The 27,609-nt window shown below is 52.0% G+C and overlaps 1 protein-coding gene across 1 annotated transcript; it reads left to right on the plus strand.

The window, feature by feature from the left end:
• Positions 1–16,761: 16,761 nt before the first annotated feature.
• On the plus strand, positions 16,762–27,129 carry PIF1 (PIF1 5'-to-3' DNA helicase). Its single transcript, XM_032175362.2, has 13 exons — positions 16,762–16,816; positions 18,331–18,907; positions 20,100–20,232; positions 20,319–20,444; positions 21,496–21,649; positions 21,735–21,849; positions 21,928–22,034; positions 23,080–23,219; positions 23,845–23,951; positions 24,724–24,811; positions 24,977–25,122; positions 26,004–26,195; positions 26,412–27,129. Exons 2-13 carry the CDS (start codon positions 18,350–18,352, stop codon positions 26,469–26,471), a joined length of 1,926 nt encoding a protein of 641 aa, XP_032031253.1. The 5' UTR covers positions 16,762–16,816; positions 18,331–18,349; the 3' UTR covers positions 26,472–27,129.
• The last annotated feature ends 480 nt before the right edge of the window (positions 27,130–27,609 follow it).

A 27,609-nucleotide genomic window follows, 5' to 3' on the forward strand; every position in this document is an offset into this window, starting at 1 on the left:
GCTTCCGGGGGCCGGGGCGGGGCCGGGGAGGGGGCGGCGGGGCCGGGGAGGGGGCGGCGGGGCCCGGCCCAGGGCGGGAAATGGGTGGGGAGGGGCGGGGCCTGGGTTGGAGACTGGACGGAGGAGCCGGGCGGAGATGCAACTGGAGGAAGAGGGCGGGACGGGGCGGAGAAGGTTTCCTGCACCGGCGGAGGGAGAGGGACTAGGAGGGGGCTGCGGCGGGGGAGGGGAGGGGGCTTCCGGCCCAGAGACTGAGGCGAGGGTGGCGGGAGCGGCGCGCGGGCAGGGCTGGGGTGGGGCGCACAGAGTGAGCGCTGGGGGCGCTGACGGTGGAGCCTTTGAGGTCTCCTGAACCAGTGGGCTGGGGTTGCGAGACCGAGCGGAGCTGCCCTGGGCGGCCAGAGATGTGGGCACACAGAGGCTCCTCCTCTTTCCTCCCCGACGCCGGGCAGTGGGCGATGGCCTGGTCTTCTCCCTGGAACCTCTGGGCGGGGCCGGGCCTGGAGCTTGGGTCACTGTCCGGAGGGTGGTGTCACAGGAAGAGCTGGAGCTGAGAGTCGGGACTCCGGGGTCCCTTTAGGGGGCGGCCCGCCCCTGGCTCTCAGGGGTCTCCAAGCGCAGTGTTCTCTTGCTCTCCTTGGGCATTGCTCAATCCCTCCGGTATCTGAGGGTCGACCATCCCCCCGATCCCGCGGTGAGCTTGCAGCCCTGACAGCCTTACTGGAGAGTGGGAGTGTAGGGACCAGCAGAGTAAGGATTTTAGTTATACCATGCGCCCTCATTTTACATTGGAGAAACTGAGGCCCAGAGAGAGAAAGTAACTGGCTGCATCGCAGGTTGCAGCACCGCTCACCCCTCACACACACATACTCCCCCTTAGCTCTCCTGGTCAACCCTGTCCCATGCCAAGAAAGGGAAAATTAAATGCATGTGAGATCAATGGTGACCTTCTTCGGCTCTGGCTGCCATAGTAGCGGCTGTGCCAGCGACCAAGCTTCCCTTTCACGGCCTTCTGCCAGCCCTCAGTCTCCCAGGCCACTTCCAGCCCTATATGGAAAAGGGCAGCCTTGGGCTCCCAGGCCAAGGGGGAAGGAGAGGCAGGTACACTTCTCCCTCATGCCTAGGCCTGGAATCCTTTATCTAAAGGAATGAAGAAAATTGAGGCTGATATTATCACACTGGTCAAGAAAAAGAAAGAATAGAAAAGAAAAGAGAGAGGAAGGGAGGAAAGAGAGAGGAAGGCGGGAGGGAAGGAAGGAAAAAGGAAAGAAAGAAAAAAAAGAAAAGGAAGGAAAGAAAGAAAAAAGGAGAGAGGAAGGAGAGAGAGAGGAAGGAAGGCGGGAGGGAAGGAAGGAAAGAAAAGAAAGAAAGAGCTGGGAGCGGTGGCTCACACCTGTAATCCCAGCACTTTGGGAGGCTGAGGCGGGCTGATCACCTGAGGTCGGGAGTTCGAGACCAACCTGAAGAAACCCCGTCTCTACTAAAAATACAAAATTAGCCAAGCGAGGTGGTGCATCCCTGTAATCCCAGCTACTTGGGAGGCTGAGGCAGGAGAATCTCTTGAACCCGAAAGGCAGAGGTTGCAATGAGCTGAGATCACGCCATTGCACTCCAGCCTGGGCAACAGGAGTGAAACTCCGTCAAAAAAAAAAAAAAGGGAGAGAGAGAGAAGGAAGGGAGGGAGGGATGGAAGGAGGGAAAAGAGAAAGAGAGAGAAAGAAAGGAAAGAAAGAAAAAGAAAGAGAGAGAAAGAAAGAGGAAGGAAGGAAGGATGAAGGAAAATTGAGGCTGAGGATCTGAGACAGTCTATATATGTAGCAACCTCTTTCAGCCACCACATGGTTTTATTCTCTCAATCTGCAGAGCTGTGCAGCATTGTACTCCAATGCCCAAGGACTCAGAAGATCTTGTATCTGGAAACTCATGCTCCACCTGCAGCAGACCGGAGACCCTGGGGAAATTCATTTTGTTACACAGAAGCAGCCCTTTATAGGGAGAGAGCAGTGAGGACAGGTCGGTTTTGACATCCAAATAGTTCTGTCATTTTGGGGAATGAGCCATTGAGAACTACTCTGGCCTCAGTTTCCCCATCTAGCTCAAAAAACCCTCTGGCTTTGCCTCTATACTGCGTGCAATCATTCAACACAAATATTTTATTTTCTTTGATGGTCTGTCAGTCCCTACGATAGTGGCTGGGAGATAATGGCAGAGCTCAGGATCCCTGTCCTCTACTGAGGAGAAAGGCATGCAAGAAGATGAGAATGCCGAGTGTTAAATGAGAAGATAAATGCACAGAGGAGGGGCGACAGAACCAGGACAAAGGGGTAGGACAGGCATTCTAGGGAGAGGGGACAGCGTGTAAGCAATGGCATGGAGGCATGAACAGCACAGCATGTGTGTGTAGGGCAGCCAGTCTGGAAAAGCAGACAGCTTTGTGCAGAAAGGGCCTTGTAGGTTGTGTGGAAGAGACCACATTTTAACCTCAGCGCAATGGGAAGTCATTGAAGGTTTGGGGGGTGCGGGGGTCTGTTTTGTGTGTGTACCATTGAATCATTCCGCAAAGTGTACTGAGTGCCCCTTAAGTGGGGGTGCTTTCCAAGGCATCCTACAATTATTCACTCAAAAGAATGTAAGGCCCCCTGTTATCAGTATTCTAAACTCTCCCTGTATCTCATTTAATCCTCACGAAAGTATCCATGAAATAGATACAATTGTTATCCTCATTGAACAGATCAGGAACCTGAGGCTGGAAGAAGTTAGATGACCTGGTTAAGGCCACTTGACTGGATTCAAACCCTGCCTGACTCCACATGCTCCCTACTAAATGACTCCTTTGGGCAGCATCGTGTGACCACACCATGCAAGATCTAGGTCCTGCCTTGGAGAGCTGATGAACCAAACCAGTAGGAAGGTAGACAGGTCCTGTTAAGGACACTTAAAAAAATAATGATACGGGTCTTGCTCCATCACTCAGGCTGGAGTGCAGTGGTGCAATCACAGCTCAGTGCAGTCTCAACCTCCCAGGCTCAAGTAATCCTCCCACCTTGGCCTCCCAAAGTGCTGGGATTACAGGCCTCAGACATGGTACCCAGCCCTGATAAGGACTTTGATGAAAAAGTACATGGTGTGTGGTGAGAGTGGCTCCCAGAGGAGGGGTTGAGTTGTATTCCAGCAGGGTTAGTTGAATGGGGGTGGAGGAAAAGTTCAGGACAAGAGAACATCTCACAAAAGTGAGAACTTGTAGAATATCCTGACTTGTTAGGTGAATTGTAGGCAGTCTTTATGTGGTCATATGTGTCGGGGGCAGGATGGGGAAGGCGAATTCGGTCAGATGCCGCCAAGGAGGCAGCAGGAGCCAGAGCACTAAAGGCCTTGAGTGCTGACCTAAGGGATTGAAATCCCTCCTGCAGGCCGGGCGCGGTGGCTCACGCTTGTAATCCCAGCACTTTGGGAGGCCGAGGCGGGCGGATCACGAGGTCAGGAGATCGAGACCATCCTGGCTAACACGGTGAAACCCCGTCTCTGCTAAAAATATAAAAAAATTAGCCGGGCGTGGTGGCGGGCGCCTGTAGTCCCACCTACTCGGAGAGGCTGTGGCAGGAGAATGGCGTGAACCCGGGAGGCGGAGCTTGCAGTGAGCTGAGATCCCGCCACTGCACTCCAGCCTGGGTGACAGAGCGAGACTCTGTCTCAAAAAAAAAAAAAAAAAGAAGATGTGGAGGATAGATTCAAGAGCTAGAAAAGAGATAGAGGGATCAGAACTTGGAGTGGTTTCTTTATTCATTGATTCATCCATTCAAAAAATACCTGTTGTGGCTGGGTGTGGTGGCTCACACCTATAATCCCAGCAATTTGGGAGGCTGAGGCAGGTGGATCACCTGAGGTCAGGAGTTCAAGACCAGCCTGGCCAAGATGGTGAAACCCCGTCTCTACTACAAATACAAAAATTAGCCAGGCATGGTGGCAGGCGCCTGTAATCCCAGCTACTTGGGAGGCTGAGGCAGAGAACTGCTTGAACCCGGGAGGTGGAGGTTGCAAGGAGCCGAGATCGCACCACTGCACTCCAGCCTGGGCGACAGAGTGAGATTCCGTCTAAAAAAAAAAAAAATAGAAACTGGGGGAGCCCATTTTTAGATATGGTATGTGTGGTGGGGGAAGCCTTTCTGAAGAGTGGATATTTCAGCTGAGACCTAAACGATGACAAAAAAGACAGCCACACAAAGAGGTGGGGAGGAAGGGGGAGGGCATTTCCTGCAAAGGAAAGAGCAAGTGCAAAGACTCTGGCACAAGAAAGGGCTTTGGGTATTATGAAACATCAAGGAGGCCAGTGTGACAGAAGCTTAGTGAGCAAGGGAGAGCAGTAGGCTTGAGGTCACAGTGCACAGAAGGGGAATTGACTTCAGGCTATGGTAAGGACTGTGGGTTTTATTCTAAGATGAATAGTCTTAGAGAGACATTGAGGGCTTTTAACTACACCAGCTGCAAAATCTGATTTATATGTCTTAAAAGACCCTACCTGGCCGGGCGCGGTGGCTCACGCTTGTAATCCCAGCACTTTGGGAGGCCGAGGTGGGTGGATCACGAGGTCAGGAGATTGAGACCATGGTGAAACCCCGTCTCTACTAAAAATACAAAAAAAATTAGCCGGGCGTGGTGGTGGGCACCTGTAGTCCCAGCTACTGGAGAGGCTGAGGCAGGAGAATGGCGTGAACCCGGGAGGCGGAGCTTGCAGTGAGCCGAGATTGTGGCGACAGAGCAAGACTCCATCTCAAAAAAAAAAAAAAAAAGGCAACTTAGTGAGCCTCTATCTCTACAAAAAAAAATTTTAAATAAATTAGCCAGGCATGGTGCTGCACACCTTTTAGTCCCAGCTATTTATGAGGCTGAGGCAGGAGGATCGCTTAAGGCCAGGAGTTGGAGACTGCAGTGAGCTACAACAATTGCCAGCCTGGGTGACAGAGCAAGACCTTGTTTAAAAAAAAAAAAAAAAAAAAAAAGAGGTCTGGCACGGTGACTCACGCCTGTAATCCCAGCACTTTGGGAGGCCGAGGTAGACGGATCACCTGAGGTTGGGAGTTCGAGGCCAGCCTGCCCAACATGGAGAAACCCCATCTCTACTAAAAATACAAAATTAGCCGGGCGTGGTGGCGCATGCTTGTAATCCCAGCTACTCGGGAGGCTGAGGCAGGAGAATTGCTTGAACCCAGGAGGCGGAGGTTGTGGTGAGCCGAGATTGCGCCATTGCACTCCAGCCTGGGCAACAAGAGCAAAACTCTGTCTCAAAAAAAAAAGGAAAGAAAATAAAGAAGACAAGAAACATCGGGTTTCAATGGTGGGTTGGATGTGGCAGTTGAAGAAGAGAATCAGGGATATGGTGTGGGTTTTTAAATTGAGCCCAAAATGGTGGTGCCATTTACTGAGATGATAAAGACAGGAGGAAAACAGGCGTATATGGTACTGGGGAAGGAGATTAAAATCTCTGTTTTGGAGAAAGTGAATCTGACATGCCTATTGGCACCCATGTGGAAATCTCAGGAAGACAAATGGAGCTATTGTTTGGTGTTCTGGGAAGAAGGACAGGCTGGAGATAGAATATTGGGAATCATCATATAGTTGATAATTGAGTCACCAAAGAAGGAAGGAAAGAGGGAGGGAGGGAGAGATAGAGGGAGGGAACGAAGGAAGGAAGGAAGAAAGGAAGGAGGGAGGGAGGGAGGAACAGAGAGAAGGAAGGGAGGGAGGATCAGTGAGAGGTCTAATGAGGAAGAGGTGTTAGCAAAGGAGATTAACATGGAGCAGCCAGTAGACAGGAAGAAACGAGGGGAGTGTGAAGTCGTGGAAGTTAAGAGAGGATCAGCTGTATGAGAGGTTCAACAAAGTGACTGTCCGCTGCCCGGTGATGACAGTGCAAGGTGCCGTCCTGCTCTGGAAACTGGAAGACAGTAAAATAAATACCGTTTCCCGTTCAGCTCCTCTACAGACTGTCCTTGTAAGCTTCGGGCTGCAAAAAGCAGGAGGGCAAAAAGCTTGGAGAGAAAGGATCCTAAATTGGAAGGGACGGAGCCTTTTGAGTAGTATCACATGAGATAATGCCAAAAATGCATTTTGTAACCCCCTCTGTGCTAATGTCATTGTAGCTGTTATTAATGAGCCAGGGACTGAACTGAGACCTCTCAATGAGAGCGAGCAGATAAGACGTGTGGAAGGATATTCCGAGGAGGAAATTTCAAAATGAAGAAAACCCTTTCCTCTTGAGATCTTGCCTCCAAACCAGGCTTTGGGTTGGGCGAGGAGATCCGAGAGCAGCGTTGCACCTCAAACCAGACTGACCTCACGGCGGCAGCAGGGAGCAGAGTGCCAGGCGGATGCCGAGAACCGCCTGAAGCCGAAGGGGAGGAAGTACAGCCCCAGGAGGTAGGGCTCCCTCTGGCCTCGCCTCCCTACGCCGCGGGCCAATCAGGATGCAGCTGGTAGGAACACGGCGCGTGGAGCGGGGAGGAGCGAAGACCCGAGGACCTTTAATCCACCACCAGGCGGTGTCTAGTTACACGTTCGATACCTTTCCGTTCAGAGACTTTGTTGCTCAGACAAAAACGTGTGTGAGGAGTACAACCACTTTGGAGAAAGATCTCGCAGTTTCATGTAAAACTAAATATACAACTACTCTATGACCCAGAATTTCTCACCTAGGTATTTATTCAAAATAAATTAAAACATAAATCCAGGCCGGGCGCGGTGGCTCACGCCCGTAATCCTAGCACTTGGGGAGGCCGAGGCGGGTGGATCACTTGTAAGGAGCTCGAGACCTGCCTGGGCGACATGGCGAAACCCCGTTTCTACTAAAAATACAAAAAATTAGCTGGGCGTGGTGGCAGACGCCTGTAGTCCCACCTACTCCGGAGGCTGAGGCACGAGAATGGCGTGAGCCCGGGAGGCGAAGGTTGCAGTGGGCCGAGATCGCGCCACTGCACTCCAGCATGGGCGACAGAGCAAGACTCCGTCTCAAATTAAAACACATGCAGCCAGGCTCACGCCTGTAATTCCAACACTTTGGGAAGCCGAGGCGGGCGGATCACCTGAGGTCAGGAGTTCGAGGCCAGTCTGACCAAAACGGTGAAACCCCGTCTCTACTAAAAATATAAAAAATTAGCCGGGCGTGGTGGCACGTGCCTGTAGTCCCAGCTACTCAGGAGGCTGAGGCAGATGAATCGCTTGAACCTGGAAGGCAGAGGTTGCAGTGGGCCAAGATCACACCACTGCACTCCAGCCCGGGCAAGAGAGCGAGACTACGTCTCAAAAAAAAAAAAAAAAGATGCTAGAACAAGCTAAACTAATCCATGGTTAAAAATAAAATCAGAACAGAGGTTGTCTAAGGACTGAGAGTGGGGATTGACTGAGAAGGGGCACAAAGGAAGTTTCTAGGTGATGATAATGTTCTTACAATTTCATGCAGTGAAGGAGACTGTCCCCTATCTGTGCTATCCAATGTAATAGCCACTAACTATATGTGGCAATTGAGCACTGGATTTGAGTTTCACTTAATTTTAATTGATTTAAGTTTAAATTAAAATAGCCACATGTGGCTAGTGGCCACTGTATTGGACAGCACAGCTGTAAATCCTGATAGGGGTTTGGGCTACACAGGTATATTAATTTGCAAAGGTCTTCTAATGATACCCCTAAGATTTGTGTGTTTCACTGTATGTGAAGTTTACATTAAACATGTAAACGTGGTCGGGCGTGGTGGCTCACGCCTATAATCCTAGCACTTTGGGAGGCCAAGGCGGGTGGTTCGGTTGAGCTTAGGAGTTTGAGACCAGCCTGTGCAGCATAGTGAGACCTCATCTCTACAAAAAATACAAACGTTAGCTGGGCATGTTGGTGTGCGCCTGTAATCCCAGCTACTTGGGAGGCTGAGGTGGGAGGCTGGCTTGAGCCCAGGAGGCAGAGGTTGCAGTGAGTGAAGATCTTGCCACTGCACTCCAGCCTGTGCAACAGAGCCAGACCCTGTCTCAAAAAAAAAAAAAAAAAAAAAAAAAAAGGCCAGGCACGGTGACTAACGCCTGTAATCCCAGCACTTTGGGAGGCCGACGCGGGTGGATCACAAGGTCAGGAGTTCAAAACCAGCCTGGCCAACATGGTGAAACCGCGTCTCTACTAAAAATACAAAAATTAGCTGGGCGTGGTGGCAGGCGCCTGTAATCCCAGCTACTTGGGAGGCCAAGGCAGTAGATTGGTTTGAACCCAGGAGGTGGAGGTTGCAGTGAGCCGAGATTGCGCCATTGCACTCCAGTCTGGGCGACAGGGCAAGACTCTGTCTCAAAAAAAAAAAAAAGTAAACATAGCCAGGCATGCACCTGTTGCCCCAGTGACTAGACAGGCTGAGCCCAGAGGGTCACTTGAGCCCAAGTATTTGAGTCCAGCCTGGCAGCAGAGTGAGACTCTGTCTCTAAAAAGATTTTTAAATGTAATTCATTATTATTTTTTTATGAGACAGTCTTGCTTTGTTGCCCAGGCTGGAGTGCAATGGTGTGATCACAGCTCACTGCAGCATTGACCTCCTGGGTTCAAGTCATCCTCTAGCCTCAGCCTCCCAAGTAGCTGGGACCATAGGCATGTGCAACCATGTCCAGCTATTTTTTTTTTTTTTTTTAATTTTTGTAGAGATGGAGGTCTCACCTGGATGCCCAGGCTGGTCAGTAACTCCTGGGCTCAAGTGCCTTGACCTGCCTTGACCTGCTTTGACCTCCCAAAGTGCTGGGATTACTGGCATGAGCTACAACACCTGGCCTTTTTAATTTTAGAAATTAAAAAAAAAAGCTGAGCTCAGTGGCTCATGCCTGTATTCTCAGCACTTTGGGAGGTCGAGGCGGCCAGATCACCTGAGGTCAAGAGTTCAAGACCAGCCTAGCCAACAGGGTGAAACCCAGTCTCTACTAAAAATACAAGGGCTGGGTGCAGTGGCTCACACCTATAATCCCAGCACTTTGGGAGGCCGAGGCAGGTGGATCACAAGATCAGGAGATGGAGACCATCCTGGCTAACACAGTGAAACCCTATCTCTACTAAAAATACAAAAAATTAGCTGGGCAAAGTGGCGGGCGCTTATAGTCCCAGCTACTCGGGAGGCTGAGGCAGGAGAATGGCATGAACCTGGGAGGTGGAGCTTGCAGTGAACCGAGATTGTGTCACTGCACTCCAGCTTGGGTGACAGAGCAAGACTCCGTCTCAAAAAAAAAAAAAAAAAAAAAAACGAGCAAAACTCTGTCTCAAACAAAAACAAAAACAAAATTTTTTTTTTTTTTTTTTTTTGAGATGAAGTCTGGTTCTGTCACCCAAGCTGGAGTTCAGTGGCCAGATCTCAGCTCACTGCATCCTCCGCCTCTGGGATTCAAGCGATTCTTCTGCCTCAGCCTCCTGAGTAGCTGGAATTACAGGTACATGCCACCACGCCTGGCTAATTTTTGTATTTTTAGTACAGACAGGATTTCACCATATTGGCCAGGCTGGTCTCGAACTCCTGACCTCGTGATCCGCTGGCCTCGGCCTCCCAAAGTGCTGGGATTACAGGTGTGAGCCGCCGCGCAGGACATGAACAAAAAATTTTTTTAAAAAGATAAACATGGCTGGGCACAGTGGCTCACGCCTGTAATCCCAGCACTTTCAGAGGCCGAGGCGGGTGGATCATTTGTAAGGAGCTCAAGACCACGGTGAAACCCCGTCTCTACTAAAAATACAAAAAAATTAGCCGGGCGTGGTGGCGGGCGCCTGCAGTCCCAGCTACTCTGGAGGCTGAGGCAGGAGAATGGTGTGAACCCGGGAGGTGGAGCTTGCAGTGAGCTGAGATCGCGCCACTGCACTCCAGCCTGGGTGACAGAGGGAGACTCTATCTCAAAAAAAAAAAAAAAGATAAACATAAACTCTGGTTAATGCTATGCATGCTAAAGTGTTAGAAGTGAAATATACTCATCTCTGTAACTTTGAAGTACATAACAAAGAGATGGGTAGATGTATGGATGTGATAAAACAAATACTGCAAAATACTGTAGGTTGGTGATGAATATATCAGTGTTCACTGTACAATTCGTTCGATCTTTCTGTATATGCTTGGATTTTTGTTTGTTTGTTTTAGTTTTTGTTTTTTTTGAGACAGAATCTCGCTCTGTCACCAGGCTGGAGGGCAGTGGTGTGATCTCAACTCACTGCAACCTTCACTTCCCGGGTTCAAGCGATTCTCCTGCCTCAGCCTCCCAGGTAGCTAGGACTACAGGTGTGCACCACCACGCCCAGCTAATTTTTGTGTTTTTAGTAGAGACGGGTTTTTACCATGTTGGCCAGGATGGTCTCCATCTCTTGACCTCACCATCTGCCGCCTCGGCCTCCCGAAGTGCTAGGATTACAGGCGTAAGCCACCGTGCCTGGCCTGGATATTTTCATAATAAAATGAGAAAACTAAGGTGTGAGAGGAAGTAGGAATGATGAGTTACTGGCTAATAGATGAAGTTTCATTTTTTCCTTCTCTTTGAGATGGAGTCTCGCTCCATCACCTAGGCTGGAGTGCAGTGGCGTGATCTCGACTCACTGCAACCTCCGCCTCCTGGGTTCAGGCCATTCTCCTGTCTCAGCCTCCCGAGTAGTTGGGACTACAGGCGCCTGCCACCACGCCTGGCTAATTTTTGTATTTTTAGTAGAGATGGGGGTTTCACTTTGTTGGTCAGGCTGGCCTCGAACTCCTGACCTCAGGTAATCTGCCCACCTTGGGCTCCCCAAGTGCTGAGATTATAGGCGTGAGCTACCACGCCTGGACTGGATGAAGCTTCTACGTGAAATAATGAAAACATTCAAAAATAAATTGTGGGGGAAAGTGAAAAAATAAATAAATAAATTGTGGCCAGGTGCGGTGGCTCATGCCTGTAATCCCAACACTTTGGGAGGCTGAGGCAGGTGGATCGCCTGAAGTCGGGAGATCGAGACCAGCCTGGCCAGCATAGTGAAACCCCGTCTCTACTAAAAATACAAAAATTAGCCAGGCGTGGTGGCAGGTGCGTGTAGTCCCAGCTACTCGGGAAGCTGAGGCAGGAGAATCACTTGAACCAGGGAGGTGGGGGTTGCAGTGAGCTGAGATCATGCCATTGTACTCCAGCCTGGGCAGCAGAGTGAGACTCTGTCTCAAAATAAATAAATTAATTAAATAAATAAATTGTGGTGATGGTTATACATTTGGAATGTACTTAATGCCATGAATTATACACTTAAAATAATTAAAATGATAAATGTCGTGTATATTTTTCCACAATTTTTTTAAAAAAGTTTGAAAACCAAGGCCGGGCGCGGTGGCTCACGCCTGTAATCCCAGCACTTTGGGAGGCAGAGGCGGGCAGATCACGAGGTCAGGAAATCGAGACCATCCTGGCTAACACGGTGAAACCCCGTCTCTACTAAAAATACAAAAAATTAGCCAGGCGTGGTGGCCGGCGCCTGTAGTCCCAGCTGCTCGGGAGGCTGAGGCAGGAGAATGGCGTGAACCCGGGAGGCAGAGCTTGCAGTGAGCCAAGACTGTGCCAGTGCACTCCAGCCTGGGTGACAGAGCGAGACTCCATCTCAAAAAAAGAAGTTTGAAAGCCAAAACAAAAAAAAACATATTAAAAGAAAATCCGTTGGGACATTCTGATGCCTTCTTTTGAAGCGGTCTGGGGTATTGCACACAGAAACAGGGTAAGGGATTTGGCTTCCCCTGTATGTAAGTGCGCTAGGCCCATTGTAAGCAGAGGGCAGTGGAAAGAGAGAACACAGGCTTTGGAAACAGACCCGGGTTCATAATCCCAGCTCCTTCATTTTCTCTCTATGTGACTGTATTTGTTTCTTATTGCTATGGCTACTATAACAAATTATCATACATTGAGTGGCATAAAACAACAAAAATTTATTATCTTGTCATTCTGGAAGCCAAGAGTCTGAAATGTGTCCTGCTGTGCTAAAATCAAAAGCTGTTTTCCTTCTGGAGACTCCAGGAGAGAATCCATTTCCCTGCCCTTTCCAGCTTCTAGAGGCCTCCTGCCTTCCTTGGTTTAGTCTGTGACCCTTGCCTCCATCCTCAAAGCCAGCAGTAACATCTTCACGTCTCTCTTTCTCTCTCTCTCTCTCAACTCTACTTCCTTTGTCATATCTTCTCTGACTCCTGTTTCCTTCTTTCCCCTGTGATTACATTGGGTCACTCATATAATCCAGAATAACATCTTCATCTCAAAAAACTTAATCATGACCGGGCGTGGTGGCTCACGCCTGTAATCCCAGCCCTTTGGGAGGCCGAGGTGGGCAGATCACTTGAGGTAGGAGTTCAAGACCAGCCTGACCAACATGGAGAAACCCCATCTCTGCTAAAAATACAAAATTAGCCAGGTGTGGTGGCGCATGCCTGTAATCCCAGCTACTAGGGAGGCTGAGGCAGGAGAATTGCTTGAACCTGGGAGGTGGAGGTTGTAGTGAGCTGAGATCGTGCCATTGCACTCCAGCCTGGGCAACAAGAGTGAAACTCTGTCTCAAAAAAAAAAAAAAACAAACAACAAAAAAAAACTTAATCATATCTGCAAAGTCCCTTTTGCCAATGTAAGATAATATTCACAAATTCTGGGGACTTGAACATGGACATTTTGGGGAAGGGGGTCATTATTCTGCCTAGCATAATGACCTTGAAAAATTTTCCCTTTTTTTTTTTTTTTGAGACAGAGTCTCACTCTGTCCCCCAGGCTGGAGTGCAGTGGTGCGATCCTGGCTCACTGCAACCTCTGTCTCCTGGGTTCAAGCGATTCTCCTGCCTCAGCCTCCCGAGTAGCTGGGATTACAGGTGCCTGCCACCACACCCAGCTAATTTTTGTATTTTTAGTAAAGATGGGGTTTCACCATCTTGGCCAGGCTGGTCTCGAGCTCCTGACCTCATGATCCACCCGCCTCAGCTTCCCAAAGTGGTGGGATTACAGACGTGAGCCACCACACCCAGCCGAAAATTCTTCTTAACCTACTCATTTACTCATAACACAATGACACATGACACTGATATTCAATATATGTCAAGACAACACTGAAGAAGAAAAATATCTCTCAAGATTTCTTTCCAGCCAGGTATGGTGGCACACGCCTGTAATCTCAGCACTCTGGGAGGTTGAGGCTGGCAGATCTCTTGAGACCAGGAGTTTGAGACCAGCCTGGGCAACATGGCGAGACCCTAGTCTCTATAAAATATACAAAAATTTGCTAGGTGTGGTGGTAGTCACCTGTAGTTCCAACTACTTGGGAGGCTGAGATGGGAGGATCACTTGAGCAGGAAGGTCAAGGCTGCAGTGAGTTATGATTGTGCCACTGTACTCCAACCTGGGTGGCAGAGTGACAACCTGTCCCCCCCAAAAAAAAAAGATTTCTAACAGCTTTATGGAGATATAATTCACATACCATACACTTTAAGCATTCAAAGCATTCGATTCAATGGTTTTCAGTATAGTCACGGGGTTGTGCAACTATCACCAATCAATTTTAGAATATTTTTATCTTTCTCCCATTTTTAGAAAAAGAGGCTTGAGACATTATGGAAACCTGCTTAGGGTAGCATCCACTGGAAAGGCATTGCAGTGGCTGTTAGTAGCTGAGATTCCAGTCCAGATTATACCTTTCATGAAGCTAGGCCAGTCACCTTGAGGCAGAAGAATAGGGTCTGGAGGCAGGGAACCGAAGACTGTTTCACACCAACTTCCTAGAACTAAATTAAAAGGAAAATCCGGCTGGGCACAGTGGCTCACACCTGTAATCCCATCATTTTGGGAAGCCGAGGCGGGCAGATCACGAGGTCAAGAGATTGATACCATCCGGGCCAACATGGTGAAACTTGTCTCTACTAAATATACAAAGATTAGTTGGGCATGGTGGCATGCACCTGTAGTCCTAGCTACTTGGGAGGCTGAGGCAGGAGAATCACTTGAATGGGGGAGGCAGAGGTTGCAGTGAGCCGAGATAGCGCCACTGCACTCCAGCCTGGCAACAGATAGAGACTCCATCTCAAAAAAAAAAAAAAAGAAGAAGAAAAAAGAAAACCCTGGCCGGGCATGGTGGCTCACACCTGTAATCCCAGCACTTTGGGAGGCCGAGGTAGGCGGATCACGAAGTCAGGAGTTCGAGACCAGCCTGGCCAATATGGTGAAACCCCATCTCTACCAAATATACAAAAATTAAATGGGCGTGGTGGCACGCACCTGTAGTCCCAGCTACTTGGGAAGCTGAGGCAGAAGAATCGCTTGAACCCAGGAGGCAGAAGTTGCAGTGAGCCGAGATCCTGCCACTGCACTCCGGCCTGGGCAACAGAGCGCAGAGCGAGACTCTGTCTCCCCCCACCCCCCAAAACAAAAGGAAAACTCTAACTTTCCACGCGTAAGTAAGGACAAAAGGACCAAAGGCTACTCCCTTTGACCTTTCCCTCATGGCAGATGGGAGATTGGCAGATGGGAAATTGGCAGATGGGAGATTGGCTGTCCGCAACAAATCATATGAGTGTGGATCCAGTCTTCGTTTGCAACTTTGTAACTTCACTATGGCCTCTGAATGGTTGCTGTCTGCAACCAATCAGACTGATTATCGCTACCACTTCAGATACATGAAGTAAGCATAAAGTTGCCAATGGGAAACTTCTAGGGGGTATTTGAACCCAAGAAAATTCTGTATCTCAGGTCCCCTCCCACACTGTGGAGTGTACTTTCGTTTTTGTTGTTGTTTGTTTTGAGACAAGTTCTCGCTCTGTCGCCTAGGCTGGAGTGCAGCGGCACGATCTAGGCTCACTCCAACTTCTGCCTCCTGGATTCAAGTGATTCTCATGCCTCAGCCTCCCAAGCAGCTGGGATTACAGATGCCTACCACGACACCCGGCAATTTTTGTATTTTTAGTAGAGACAGGGTTTCACCATGTTGGTCAGGGTGGTCTGGAACTGCTGACCTCAAGTGATCCCCCCACTTCGGCCTCCCAAAGTGCTGGGATTACAGGCGTGAGCCACCGCGCCCAGCCGCACTTTTGTTTTCAAAAAAATCCCTGCTTTTGTTCTTTTGTTGCTTCATTCTTTCTTTGCTTTGATGGGCATTTTGTCCAATTCTTTGTTCAAAACGCCAAGAACCTGGACAACTTTCAGTCACCACCCTCTACCGCTAACAGACTGGGAGCAGTGTGGTGTAGTAGCTAAGCCCCATGGAGTGATTAAGCGAGCAGGTAATCTAGGTTCAATGTTTGGTTTTGCTCTCTATATCAGCTATGTGACCTTCAGTAAAATCTCTGGAAGCCTTGCTTTTTTCTCATTTGAAAAATGAGGTCCGGGCGCGGTGGCTCATGCCTGTAATCCCAGGACTTTGGGAGGCCACGGCGGGTGGATCTTTTGACCTCTGGAGTTCGAAATCAGCCTGGGAAACATGGTGACATCCCGTCTATACGAAAATATATATATATATATAAATTGGTCGGGTGTGCGTCTGTAGTTCCAGCTACCTGGGGGGCTGAGGCGGGAGGATCACCAGAGCCCAGGAGGCAGAGGTTGCAGTGAGCCACGATCACGCCACGGCAGAGGTTGCAGTGAGCAGAGATTGCGCCACTGCACTCCACTACAGCCTGGGTGACAGAGTGAGCCCTAGGAAGGAAAAAGGAAAGGAAAGGGCGACTTAATCCATGGTAGTTATCATTATCTGTAAAATGAGGTAGCCAGACTCACCTGTAAGGTCCTTTCCAGCTATGTAATTCCAAGCTTCAATGAGATAATAAAGATGAATGAAAGTAAATTCTTCGCCGGGCGCGGTGGTTCACGCTTGTAATCCCAGCACTTTGGGGGGCCGAGGCAGGCGGATCACGAGGTCAGGAGATCGAGACCACGGTGAAACCCCGTCTCTACTAAAAATACAAAAAATTAGCCGGGCGTGGTGGCGGGCGCCTGTAGTCCCAGCTACTCGGAGAGGCTGAGGCAGGAGAATGGCGTGAACCCGGGAGGCGGAGCTTGCAGTGAGCCGAGATCGCGCCACTGCACTCCAACCTGGGTGACAGAACGAGACTCCGTCTCAAAAAAAAAAAAAAAAGTAAATTCTTTCAGCATCCTGTGCAAGAAAAGGGATAAAATTTCACTGAAGACAGAGACTCTACTCGCTTCCGCTGTACCCTCTGGCACGTGGCACAGGTCTCAGAGTTTCTCACTCATGGGCCTCAGCTGGGTGACAGAGCCAAAGCGTAAAATGTCCCTTACAAAGGCAGAGAAGGATGTAGAGTTGGGGGCGGGGGAGGGATTGGGCAGGCCTTGGGGTGGTCTGCCCAGAACTGGACAATGGTACTGTGAGTGTAAACAGGGGTGTGAGGGACCAAAGGCAGATCTTCCCCAAGGCTAAGCCCAGCCTCTGTGTGCGGGCTAGAGGGGAGAGGGAGTGTGCTGGAAGGATGGTTCTGAAAATAAATCTTCGGAGTCGCGTAGGGTTTTCAGACCCGACACCACGCGCCGCCGGGTGGCTGCCGCGGCCGCGGCCGCGGCCTCCTCCCACCACGCCCAGCTGTCCACTGGATTTGGTATGCTCGGCCACCTCCATAAACCTCCTTCCTCTAGCAGGCAATTGGTACAGCCCAAGCTCCTGGCGTAGAGAGGCAAAGAAAGACACGCCCATTGTTACGCCCCTACCTCTGAGTGGCTGGAGAATTTAAAGATCCAGTCGGTGATTGGGTGATTTTCTGCCTCTAGCATTTGAAAAATTTCTAGTTTCGGAGCTTCGCCACAGGCCGGCTACGATCTGCTTATTCATCTGAGTGTCGGCACAAGTGAGTGTCTGCCCGAACCCAGAGGTGGGGAGCAAAGAGCCTGATTTATCTAGGGGTTTCCGGCGGGAGGGTGCAGACAAGTGGGTCAGCCTAAGGGAGTATGGATTCTAGGGTCCCAGGGTCCCCTGCGATTTCCCTAGCCGAATATTTTCCACCTCGTCCCCACCTTGGTGGTGGGAAGCGCGAGGGCACACACTGACTTTGACTACTAGCCGCTGTGGCTTATAAAGGGCAAGTGAGTTTCCCTCTTTCAGCCTGTTTCCACGTCTGTACACGGGGAATAGTGAGACCTGCCCGCTGCATATAAGCCAGTGAATGTACCTGCAAGGCAGAAGGCGCTTATTACACGGCAGCCCTCTTTGCATCTCCCCACGGGCGATTCTCCTGCTTCCTGGGGAGAGGACTCTGAGGATTCCTGTGCTGGCCCTGGGTCTTGTGGAAGGAGGATTCTTCCTGCGCAGGGACCCCCATTCTAGTGAGGTCCTTGCAGGACACCTGAGGCTCCCTAATCCTGGGTGCCCATCCGCCGCTCTGGAAATTATTGTGTGGCAGGGTGTGTGTGTATGTGTGTGCGTATATAAAAATTGTATATATTGTTGTGTGTATATATATAGAGAGAGAAATTGTATATATAGAAATGGAAATTGTGTAGCAGGGTGCGTGTGTGTGTATATATGTATATATATACACACACACATATATATACTGTATGCATATGTATGTATTTTATGTATGTATTTTTTTTTTTTTTTTTTTTGAGACGGAGTCTTTCTCTGTCCCCCAGGCTGGAGTGCAGTGGCGCGATCTCGGCTCACCGCAACCTCCACCTCCTGGGTTCACGCCATTCTCCTGCCTCAGCCTCCCGAGTAGCTGGGAATACAGGCGCCCGCCAACACGCCCGGCTAATTTTTTGTGTTTTTAGTAGAGACAGGGTTTCACCGTGTTAGCCAGGATGGTCTCGATCTCCTGACCTCGTGATCCGCCCGCCTCAGCCTCCCAAAGTGCTGGGATTACAGGCTTGAGCCACCGCGCCCGGCTGTATTTTTTTTTTAATTAGAGGGTGTCGCTATGTTGCCCAGGATGGCCTCGAGTTCCTGGGCTCAAGCGATCTTCCTTCCTCAGCCTCCCAAAGTGCTGGAATTACAGGCGCCCGCCACCACGCCCGGCTATTTTTTGTATTTTTAGTAGAGACGAGGTTTCACCATGTTGGCCAGGCTGGTCTCAGAACTCCTAACCTCAGGTGATCCGCCCACTTTAGCCTCCCAAAGTGCTGGGATTACAAGCGTGAGCCACCGCGCCCGGCCCAGGGTACATTCTAAGGGTGGATTTTCGGTTAGCCCAAAGCGCTTTCTCCGTCTCTGTGACCTCCTTGTGTTACCAGTAACAGTCCTCGTGATCCTGTGTAGCTTTGACCCTGCTCCCTGTCACGTCCTTTATAGCACTCATTACGTCCCCTATAGCACCCATTACGTCTCACGAATCCTCATGACCCCTGTGCTCCGGTGTCTTCGCAGACCTCCAGAGGCGGTGGCGATGCTCTCGGGCATACAGGCGGCGGCAGGGGAATACGAGGACTCGGAGCTGCGGTGCCGCGTGGCTGTGGAGGAGCTGAGCCCGGGCGGGCAGCCGCGAAGGCGCCAGGCCCTGCGCACCGCGGAGCTGAGCCTGGGTCGCAACGAGCGCCGCGAGTTGATGCTGCGGCTGCAAGCTCCAGGGCCCGCGGGGAGGCCGCGCTGCTTCCCTCTGCGCGCCGCGCGCCTCTTCACGCGTTTCGCCGAGGCCGGGCGCAGCACCCTGCGGCTCCCCGCCCACGGCGCCCCCGGGGCCGGCGCAGTACAGCTGCTGCTCTCGGACTGCCCCCCAGACCGCCTGCGCCGCTTCCTGCGCACATTGCGCCTCAAGCTAGCTGCGGCCCCGGGTCCCGGGCCGGCCTCCGCCCGAGCGCAGCTGCTGGGCCCGCGGCCCCGCGACTTCGTCACCATCAGCCCTGTGCAGCCCGAGGAGCGGCGGCTCGGGGCGGCTACCCGGGTTCCGGACACCACGCTGGTGAAGCGGCCGGCGGAGCCCCAGGCTGGGGCCGAGCCTAGCACAGTGAGGACGGGAAAAAGGGGACACCTTTAGGAGTAGATGTGCCATTCTTCAAGATGGCAGAGACCTAGAGACCCAAGTTTGGGGGGAAGCCGGTGTGGGTATTTGAGGGCGCTGCTGGTTGTCCCAGATACCCATCTGACATCTGAGTATGACAGGAGTGTGGGAATTGTGCCTGTGGTTGTTAAAGTGTAATCCCTGAGACGGAGTAAGTGAAAACAGGAAATGGGACCTGGCTACATTAAAAGAGAAAGCAGAGGCCGGGCATGGTGGCTCACGCCTGTAATCCCAGCACTTTGGGAGGCTAAAGTGGGCGGATCACCTGAGGTTAGGAGTTCTGAGGCCAACCTGGCCAACATGGTGAAACCTCATCTCTACTAAAAATACAAAAATTAGCCAGGTTCAGTGGCTGGCGCCTGTAATCCCAGCTACTTGGAAGGCTGAGGCAGGAGAATAGCTTGAACCTGGGAGGCAGAGGTTGCAGTGAGCCTAGATCGCTCCACTGCACTCCAGCCTGGGTGACAGAGCAAGACTCTTCCTCAAAAAAAAAAAAAGAGAGCAAGAGAGAAAGAAGAGAAGGAGGCTTGCAAAGGACTACAGAAAGAATGCTGGGAGAGGGTAATAGGCCCAGAGGAGAGGAGCTTATGGAGAGAATGAAGTGGTCATTCTTGTCCTGGGCAGCCAATAGTTGAAGCAGATGAGGGGAACAAAGTCTGGTGGGTTTGACAACTTTTGTGGGCTGGGGCAGGTGAATCATAGCCCACCAGGGTTCGACACTAAGTTGGCGAGAGGGCAGAGACAGAACGAGAAGGGGCCCTGGCTAGGCAGGGTTTTGCTTGGGTGTTTTGAGGTGAGAAACAGGTTTGTGATAGGAAGAGAAACTTAGGTGACAGGAAGGAAACTTAGGTGACAGGATGAGAAGGGTTAGGGAACCCAGGGGAAGGAGCTGAGGGAGGGTCTGGACCACACTGGGGTGGTCTGCCCAGGACTGGACAATGGGGGTCTTCAGGGCACAAGGAGAGATCGGGACCCCAATAGTTGCTGGCAAGCTCTCCAGGCAAACCCAAGAGCTCCAAGGAATGAAGGCAGCAGAGGACAAAGGGTTACCAGGCCCAGCATTGCACGTGGGCCAAGAAGGGTGGGGGCAATGCCTAGTGGGTGGGAGGATGCTCTGAGATAGCTCTGTTCCCCCCAGGAAGCCCCAAGGTGGCCCCTGCCTGTGAAGAGGCTGAGCTTGCCCTCCACCAAGCCACAGCTTTCTGAGGAACAGGCTGCTGTGCTGAGGGCCGTCCTGAAAGGCCAGAGCATCTTCTTCACTGGGAGTGCAGGTAGTGGGGGCAGAGAGGACGTAGGGGGACAGTGGTGGGGTGGGATAGAGGAACAGGGAGACCTGTCTAACTTTGCCCCTGTCCAGGAACAGGGAAGTCATATCTGCTGAAGCGAATCCTGGGCTCACTGCCCCCCACAGGCACTGTGGCCACTGCCAGCACTGGGGTGGCAGCCTGCCACATCGGGGGCACCACCCTCCATGCCTTTGCAGGTAAGTAGGAACCCGTAGGACTTGAGCTAAGAGCAAGCCCAGCTTCTGGGAAGGGAGAGGGAGAGGGCTGCATAAAGAGGGGGTTTTGGGGGCTGGGTGCGGTGACTCACTCCTGTAATCCCAAAACTTTAGGAGGCCAAGGTGGGTGGATCACTTGAGCCCAGGAGTTTGAGACCAGCCTGGCCAACACAGTGAGACCCTGTCTCCACAAAATTTAAAAATTAGTGGCCGAAGGCCGGGCGCGGTGGCTCACGCTTGTAATCCCAGCACTTTGGGAGGCCAAGGCGGGCGGATCACGAGGTCAGGAGATCGAGACCATCCTGGCTAACACGGTGAAACCCTGTCTCTACTAAAAACACAAAAAATTAGCCGGGCGTGGTGGCCGGCGCCTGTAGTCCCAGCTACTCGGAGAGGCTGAGGCAGGAAAATGGTGTGAACCCGGGAGGCGGAGCTTGCAGTGACCCGAGATCGCGCCACTGCACTCCAGCCTGGGCGACAGAGCGAGACTCCGTCTCAAAAAAAAAAAAAAAAAAAAAAATTAGCGGCCGGGCCCAGTGGCTCACGCCTGTAATCACAGCACTTTGGGAGGCCGAGGCGGGCGGATCACAAGGTCAGGAGATCAAGACCATCCTGGCTAACACGGTGAAACCCCGTCTCTACTAAAAATACAAAAAAATTAGCCGGGCATGGTGGCAAGCGCCTGTAGTCCCAGCTACTCCGGAGGCTGAGGCAGGAGAATAGCGTGAACCCGGGAGGCAGAGCTTGCAGTGAGCCGAGATCACGCCACTGTACTTGAGCCTGGGTGACACAGCGAGACTCCATCTCAAAACAAAACAAAAATTAGCTGAGCATGGTGGTGTGTGCCTGTAGTCCCAGCTACTATGGAGGTTGAGGTGGGAGGATTGCTTGAGCCCATGAGGCCAAGGTTACAGTGAGCCAAGATCGTGCCACTGCACTTCAGCCTGGGCGACAGAAAGAGACCTTCTCTCAAAAAAAAAAAAAAAAAGAGAGGCTTTGGGTATTAGCCCAGGCTGAATAGTGTCACTCACAGGCATCGGCTCAGGCCAGGCTCCTCTAGCCCAGTGTGTGGCCCTGGCCCAAAGGCCAGGCGTGCGGCAGGGCTGGCTGAACTGCCAGCGGTTGGTCATTGACGAGATCTCAATGGTGGAGGCAGACCTGTTTGACAAACTGGAGGCCGTGGCCAGGTCAGTATGTTCAGAGGGCAGCAGGTGAGAACTGGGACCTGGTGGTCTTTCGTGTGCCCCTAAAGCACCTCACGCTCCTCTCCAGAGCTGTCCGGCAGCAGAACAAGCCATTCGGAGGGATCCAGCTCATTATCTGTGGGGACTTTCTGCAGCTGCCACCTGTGACCAAGGGCTCCCAGCCCCCACGGTTCTGCTTCCAGGTACTACTCACCTCCTAGCTCTGCTCTCTTTGGGGGTCTGCTCTGCTCCTTGACCCACCCCCGCCCTGCCCCCACCAGGCCAAGAGCTGGAAGAGGTGTGTGTCAGTGACCCTGGAGCTGACCAAGGTGTGGAGGCAGGCAGACCAGACCTTCATCTCTCTACTGCAGGCCGTGAGGCTGGGCAGGTGAGCTCTGCTGGATAGGGAAGGGGCGATGGGATGAGGATCCAGGCATGGGCCACAGTGGAACACAGGGAGGGACCCAGGAAAGGGGGAGAATGGTTACCCTCAGGAGCAAGCACTCCATGCAGGAAGAGAAGCCTTGGGCAGGGTACTGGGCAACTCAGGATGGATTGTAGGGCAGGGTACTGGGCAACTCAGGATGGATTGTAGTCAAGACTGTCATGGCACCATAGGACATGGTCGCTCTGTGCGTGCCGGGACCCAGCCTCCCTCAGGGTTGGGTCTCTATCACCTAGCACAAGGCCTGGCATAAAGTAGGTGTCAGGGGCTGGGCATCGTGGCTCACGCCTGTAATCCCAGCACTTTGGGAGGCCGAGGCAGGCAGATCACGAGGTCAGGAGTTTGAGACCAGCCTGGCTAACCTGGTGAAACCCAGTCTCTACTAAAAATACAAAAATTAGCTGGGCGTGGTGGCACGCACCTGTAGTCCCAGCTACTTGGGAGGCTGAGGCAGGAGAATCGCTTAAACCTGGGAGGCGGAGGTTGCAGTGAGCCAAGATCACGCCACTGCACTGCAGCCTGGTGACAGAGCGAGACTCCGTCTCAAAAAAAAAAAACAAAAAAAAAAAAACAAAAAAGAAACATAAGCTAGATTTTTCACCCAAGGTAGCAGGCAAGCGGATAGAAGATTGTACCCTGGAGGCCAGTCTGAGCCCTGCACATCTCCAGCCTGTGCTCACTCATCATAGCCAACTTCCTCAGGAGCATTATGGAGTGGGAGCGTAGCCAGCTCTGACCTGGGGCAGCACAGGGAAGGGTGCCCACCTGTGATCAAAGCTCAGTACCCTGCCCCTGCTTATTCCCCATGTTTGGGGTCCAAATTTGGAAGGGACAGGTTGGCCAGCTTGAGGGGGCAGTAACTCTTCCCTGGTGCCCTCTTCCAGTCCCAAGGCCTGACCCATGGCCTGCTGCTTGAGCCATCCTGCCCATGTTCCCCACCTTCCCTGCTGCATAGGTGGGCTCTGCCCTGACAGTCCAGCCCCAACAGGTGTTCAGATGAGGTGACCCGCCAGCTCCAGGCCACAGCTTCCCACAAGGTGGGGCGAGATGGGATTGTGGCCACGAGGCTCTGCACCCACCAGGATGATGTGGCCCACACCAACGAGAGGCGGCTTCAGGAGTTGCCAGGTGAGCAGGGAGCCTGGGCTGGGCAAGACCAGCTGGGAAGGGTTATAAGCAGGTGTGGCCCCCAGGCAACATGGGCCTCTGGGTCCTAGGCCCCCAACCTCTGTAGCCATAAAGGCCCTCATATTTGCAAATGCAACTGTGACTTTGAGAGGTGTGATGAACTAAATTCCACAGCCCACCAGGCCTGCGCTGCCTCTACTCCCTACCCTCGTGCTCTGGTCTAATAGTGTTTTTTGGAGGCTGGGTGCAGTGGGTCACGCCTGTAATCCCAGCACTTTGGGAAGCCAAGGCAGGCAGATCACCTGAAGCCAGGAGTTCGAGACCAGCCTGCCCAACATGGCAAAACCCCGTCTCTACTAAAAATACAAAAAAAATTAGCCAGGCGTGGTAGTGGGCACCTGTAATCCCAGCTATTCGGGAGGCTGCGGTAGGAGAATTGCTTGAACCTGGCAGGCAGAAGTTGCAGTGAGCCGAGATCGCGCCATTGCACTCCAGCCTGGGCAACAGTGCGAAACTCCGTCAAAAAATAAAAAAAAAATAAATAAAAATTTTAAAAAGTCTTTTTTGGGATACTGAGTCACAAGTCAGTGATTTGTGATCTGTTTGCTCAACTCTTTTTCTCCAGGTAAGGTACACAGATTTGAGGCTATGGACAGCAACCCTGACCTGGCCAGTACCCTGGATGCCCAGTGTCCGGTTAGCCAGCTCCTTCAACTAAAGCTGGGGGCTCAGGTGAGTGGGAAGCAGGGCCTAGCCCCTGGGAGCTTAGGCTGTCCTGCATGGGCCTTGCTGATCCCTACCCCTCTGCCCAGGCCACTCTGCAGCCAGTGGGCCCAGCTTTGACCACACTGAAAACCTCCCTGCCTCCTGTTCGCACCCACCTTCCCATCTTAAGCTTTCTACTGTTTTTCTCTTCCTACACCAAGAGGTCCTCCAAGCAGTGTTGTTTTGGGCAAATTTCTTTCCCTTGCTGAAGCTCTGTCCCCTCATCCCTAAAAATGGGGAATGAAATACCTACCCCACAGAGCTGTCTTCTGTAGTATACTTTATAAATGGGAGACAGTCCTGATTCCTCCCCCAGTGTTGGGGGTGGGCAGAAGATTTTCCTTAGGGCACCCAAGGAGAAAATGCAGGCACAGTGTATCTGAGAGGGGTGGCAGGACCTAGAGGCCATCCGTCAAGATCTGTGGTCCACAGATGTACCTATAACCGAGCCAATCATTTTCAAAGCCCTGTGATAGAGGTTGCCTTGTTGATCCCTTACCACCTCCTTCTGGGGCAAATTGAGCAAATATTATTCCTCTTTGACATAAAGAAAAATTGGGACTGAGGAAGATAAGGCAACTTGCCCCAGCGGTCACAGGCAGCCAGTGGCAGAGCTAAGGATTGGGATTCAGTGTCCCCATGACAGCTCCCTGCCCTCAGCCTCTGAGAACAGCGATGGCTAAGCTAAGACCAGACATGGGTAGAGGGGCTGCTGTCCATTCCTCTCTCTCCCTTGCAGGTGATGCTGGTGAAAAACTTATCGGTGTCTCGGGGCCTGGTGAATGGCGCCCGAGGGGTGGTAGTCGGGTTCGAGGCAGAAGGGAGAGGTAAGTGTTGAGAGGAGGTGGCAGTCCTGCTACAGGGCTTTGCAGCATGGCCCCAGGAATGGTGGGGGGAGAAAACGACTAGGAAGGAAAGCTCCAAAGGCCCCTGCTCCTCACCTCAGAGCCCTGAAGCAGAGCTAAAGTTGGGCTGCTCCATGCCCTCCTTAGGGCTACCCCAGGTGCGGTTCCTGTGTGGAGTCACTGAGGTCATCCGCGCTGACCGCTGGACGGTGCAGGCCACCGGGAGCCAGCTCCTCAGTCGGCAGCAGCTGCCCCTCCAGCTGGCCTGGGCGATGTCCATCCACAAGAGCCAAGTGAGCACTGGTGTTGGGGGCGGGGACAGGGCGGGCAGAGGGAGGTCAGGCATGTTGGGGTCTATGTGTCTTTTTTTTTTTTTTTTTGAGACGGAGTCTTGCTCTGTCGCCCAGGCTGGAGTGCAGTGGCGCGATCCTGGCACACTGCAACCTCCACCTCCCAGGTTCTAGAGATTCTCCTGCCTCAGCCTCCAGAGTAGCTGGGACTACAGGCGCCCGCCACCACGCCTGGCTAATTTTTTGTATTTTTAGTAAAGACTGGGTTTTGCCATGTTGGCCAGGCTGGTCTCGAACTCCTGACCTCAGGTGATCTGCCCGTCTTGGACTCCCAAAGTGCTGAGATTACAGGCGTGAGCCGCCACACCCAGCCCAGAATAAACTTTTCTTTAGTGAATTTCCAAGCCCACCTCCTCTCCCTTTCCTGGATACATTCACTTCCCCTCTGCCATCTCCTGCCCCACCATTTTCTAAGCCACCACTAGATACGTTAAATTGTATAAATTGTATACAACCATTGTATAAAGTATAGATATAATGAATAATCCTATTTTGCACAGAAAGAAACCAGAGCTCAGAGAAGTTAAGGAACATGTCCCATGTCACACAGTTAGTGAGTGGCAGCCTGGATTCAGCTCCATGCCTATCTGACCCAGAGCCTGAGTGCTTTCCTTTCACTCCATCCCTCAACTCTTACCTGGATCTGTCTCCTGGTCCCCCTCCTACTCAGACAGCCACCTGCTGTCCTGCTGTCCCTCTGTCTAGAGACTCTCTGGACTGGATAGGAGATTCAGGGGCAGTAGCAGGGCTGGTAAAGGGTCAGGCTCTTTGGGGCAAGGGACTTCAGGCTGAGCTGGCTCCATCTCTGTCCCTGCATCCCCCAGGGCATGACCCTGGATTGTGTGGAGATTTCTCTGGGCCGTGTGTTTGCCAGTGGCCAGGCCTATGTGGCCCTTTCCCGGGCCCGCAGCTTGCAGGGCCTACGTGTGCTGGACTTTGACCCTATGGCGGTTCGCTGTGACCCCCGTGTGCTGCACTTCTATGCCACCCTGCGGCGGGGCAGGGGCCTCAGTCTGGTGAGAGGGAGTCATCTAGTGGTGGGCTGTGGCCATGGGCGGGGTGGGAGCTAGGACAGAGGGAGGGCTGGCCCAGTGGGACCTGCGGTGGGGGCAGAAAAGCTCTCTGCTGGCTCCTTTGGGGGTGAGAGCAAGAGGAAAGAGATGCTGGCCCCCAGGTTATGGCCCAGGGGAACAGCACAAACCCATGACTGGGCTTCTCTGGCTCTGATCCAGGAGTCCCCAGATGATGATGAGGCAGCCTCAGACCAGGAGAACGTGGACCCAAACCTCTGAGCCTCACCCACAAAGAGAAGACAAAGGGTGGCCTCCCTGTCCTCCTGCTCCCTAGTGGCCCAGGGCCCCAGGGAATAACTGGAGTAGGCGGGCAGTGTCCCCTTCTGTATTTTTCAGGGACTCTCAGCCTCCTGGCAGGGTTAAAGGGAGAGTACTTTAAACCCATATACCAGCTGTGCTTCAGTTTCTCTCACTTTGCCCTGGGTCAGCTGCTTTAGGGTCAGAAGTAACCCTTCCTGTGCCAGTTGAGAATGAGCCTGTGTGGTAGCTGGTGTCAGAGGACAAAGCTCTCAGCAAGGGCTGGACACAGAGCTGCAGAGTCCTGAACATCCCTCCTTTCAGGCTGCAGAAGGGAGAGGCAATGAAGACAGGTGCTCCGGAAGCAGCATCAGGGCTCTTGGAGGGGACTGGGGGGGACTCAGACTGGGTACAGCCTCCAAACAGAGAATGGAACTTAGGTGTGTCTCTACAGCTAGGCCCAGCCTAGCCCAGCCCAGAACAAACACCCTTCAGAGCCTAACTGAAGAACATAAGCTGCAAAATGTGCACCCATATTTTAAGCTGCTTTTTCGGGGGATAAATAGTGTTGGGGACATTGAAATGGATGTTCTCAGGTTGTATTTATTTTGGATAAATAAACTAGAGAATTGTGTAAAAACTGTGCCTCCTGCCTCCTCTCTCTCCCTCTCACTTGTGCACGTGCACACACGTGTTTGTTTAGGCCACAGTGGCTGAGATCACACCATTCTGTGAGATGGTCTTAGTATCACTGGTCGTTTGAAAAGCTGAGTTATCTGATGTTGGTGACGAGCAATAAAATGACATTGTCACCAGGCATGGTGGCTCACGCCTGTAATCCCAAAACTTTGGGAGGCCGAGGCGGGTGGATCATCAGAGATCGGGAGTTCGAGACCAGCCGGACTAACATGGAGAAACCCCATCTCTACTAAAAATACAAAATTAGCCAGGCACAATGGTGCATGCCTGTAATCCCAGCTACTCAGGAGGCTGAGGCAGGAGAATCGCTTGAACCCGGGAGGTGGGGAAGTGGAGGTTGTAGTGAGCTGAGATTGCGCCATTGCACTGCAGCCTGGGCAACAAGAGCGAAACTCTGTCTCAAAAAAAAAAAGAGATGACA

Source organism: Hylobates moloch, unplaced genomic scaffold, assembly GCF_009828535.3.
Source record: "Hylobates moloch isolate HMO894 unplaced genomic scaffold, HMol_V3 SCAFFOLD_14, whole genome shotgun sequence".
In the NCBI taxonomy this organism is placed as follows: domain Eukaryota; kingdom Metazoa; phylum Chordata; class Mammalia; order Primates; family Hylobatidae; genus Hylobates; species Hylobates moloch.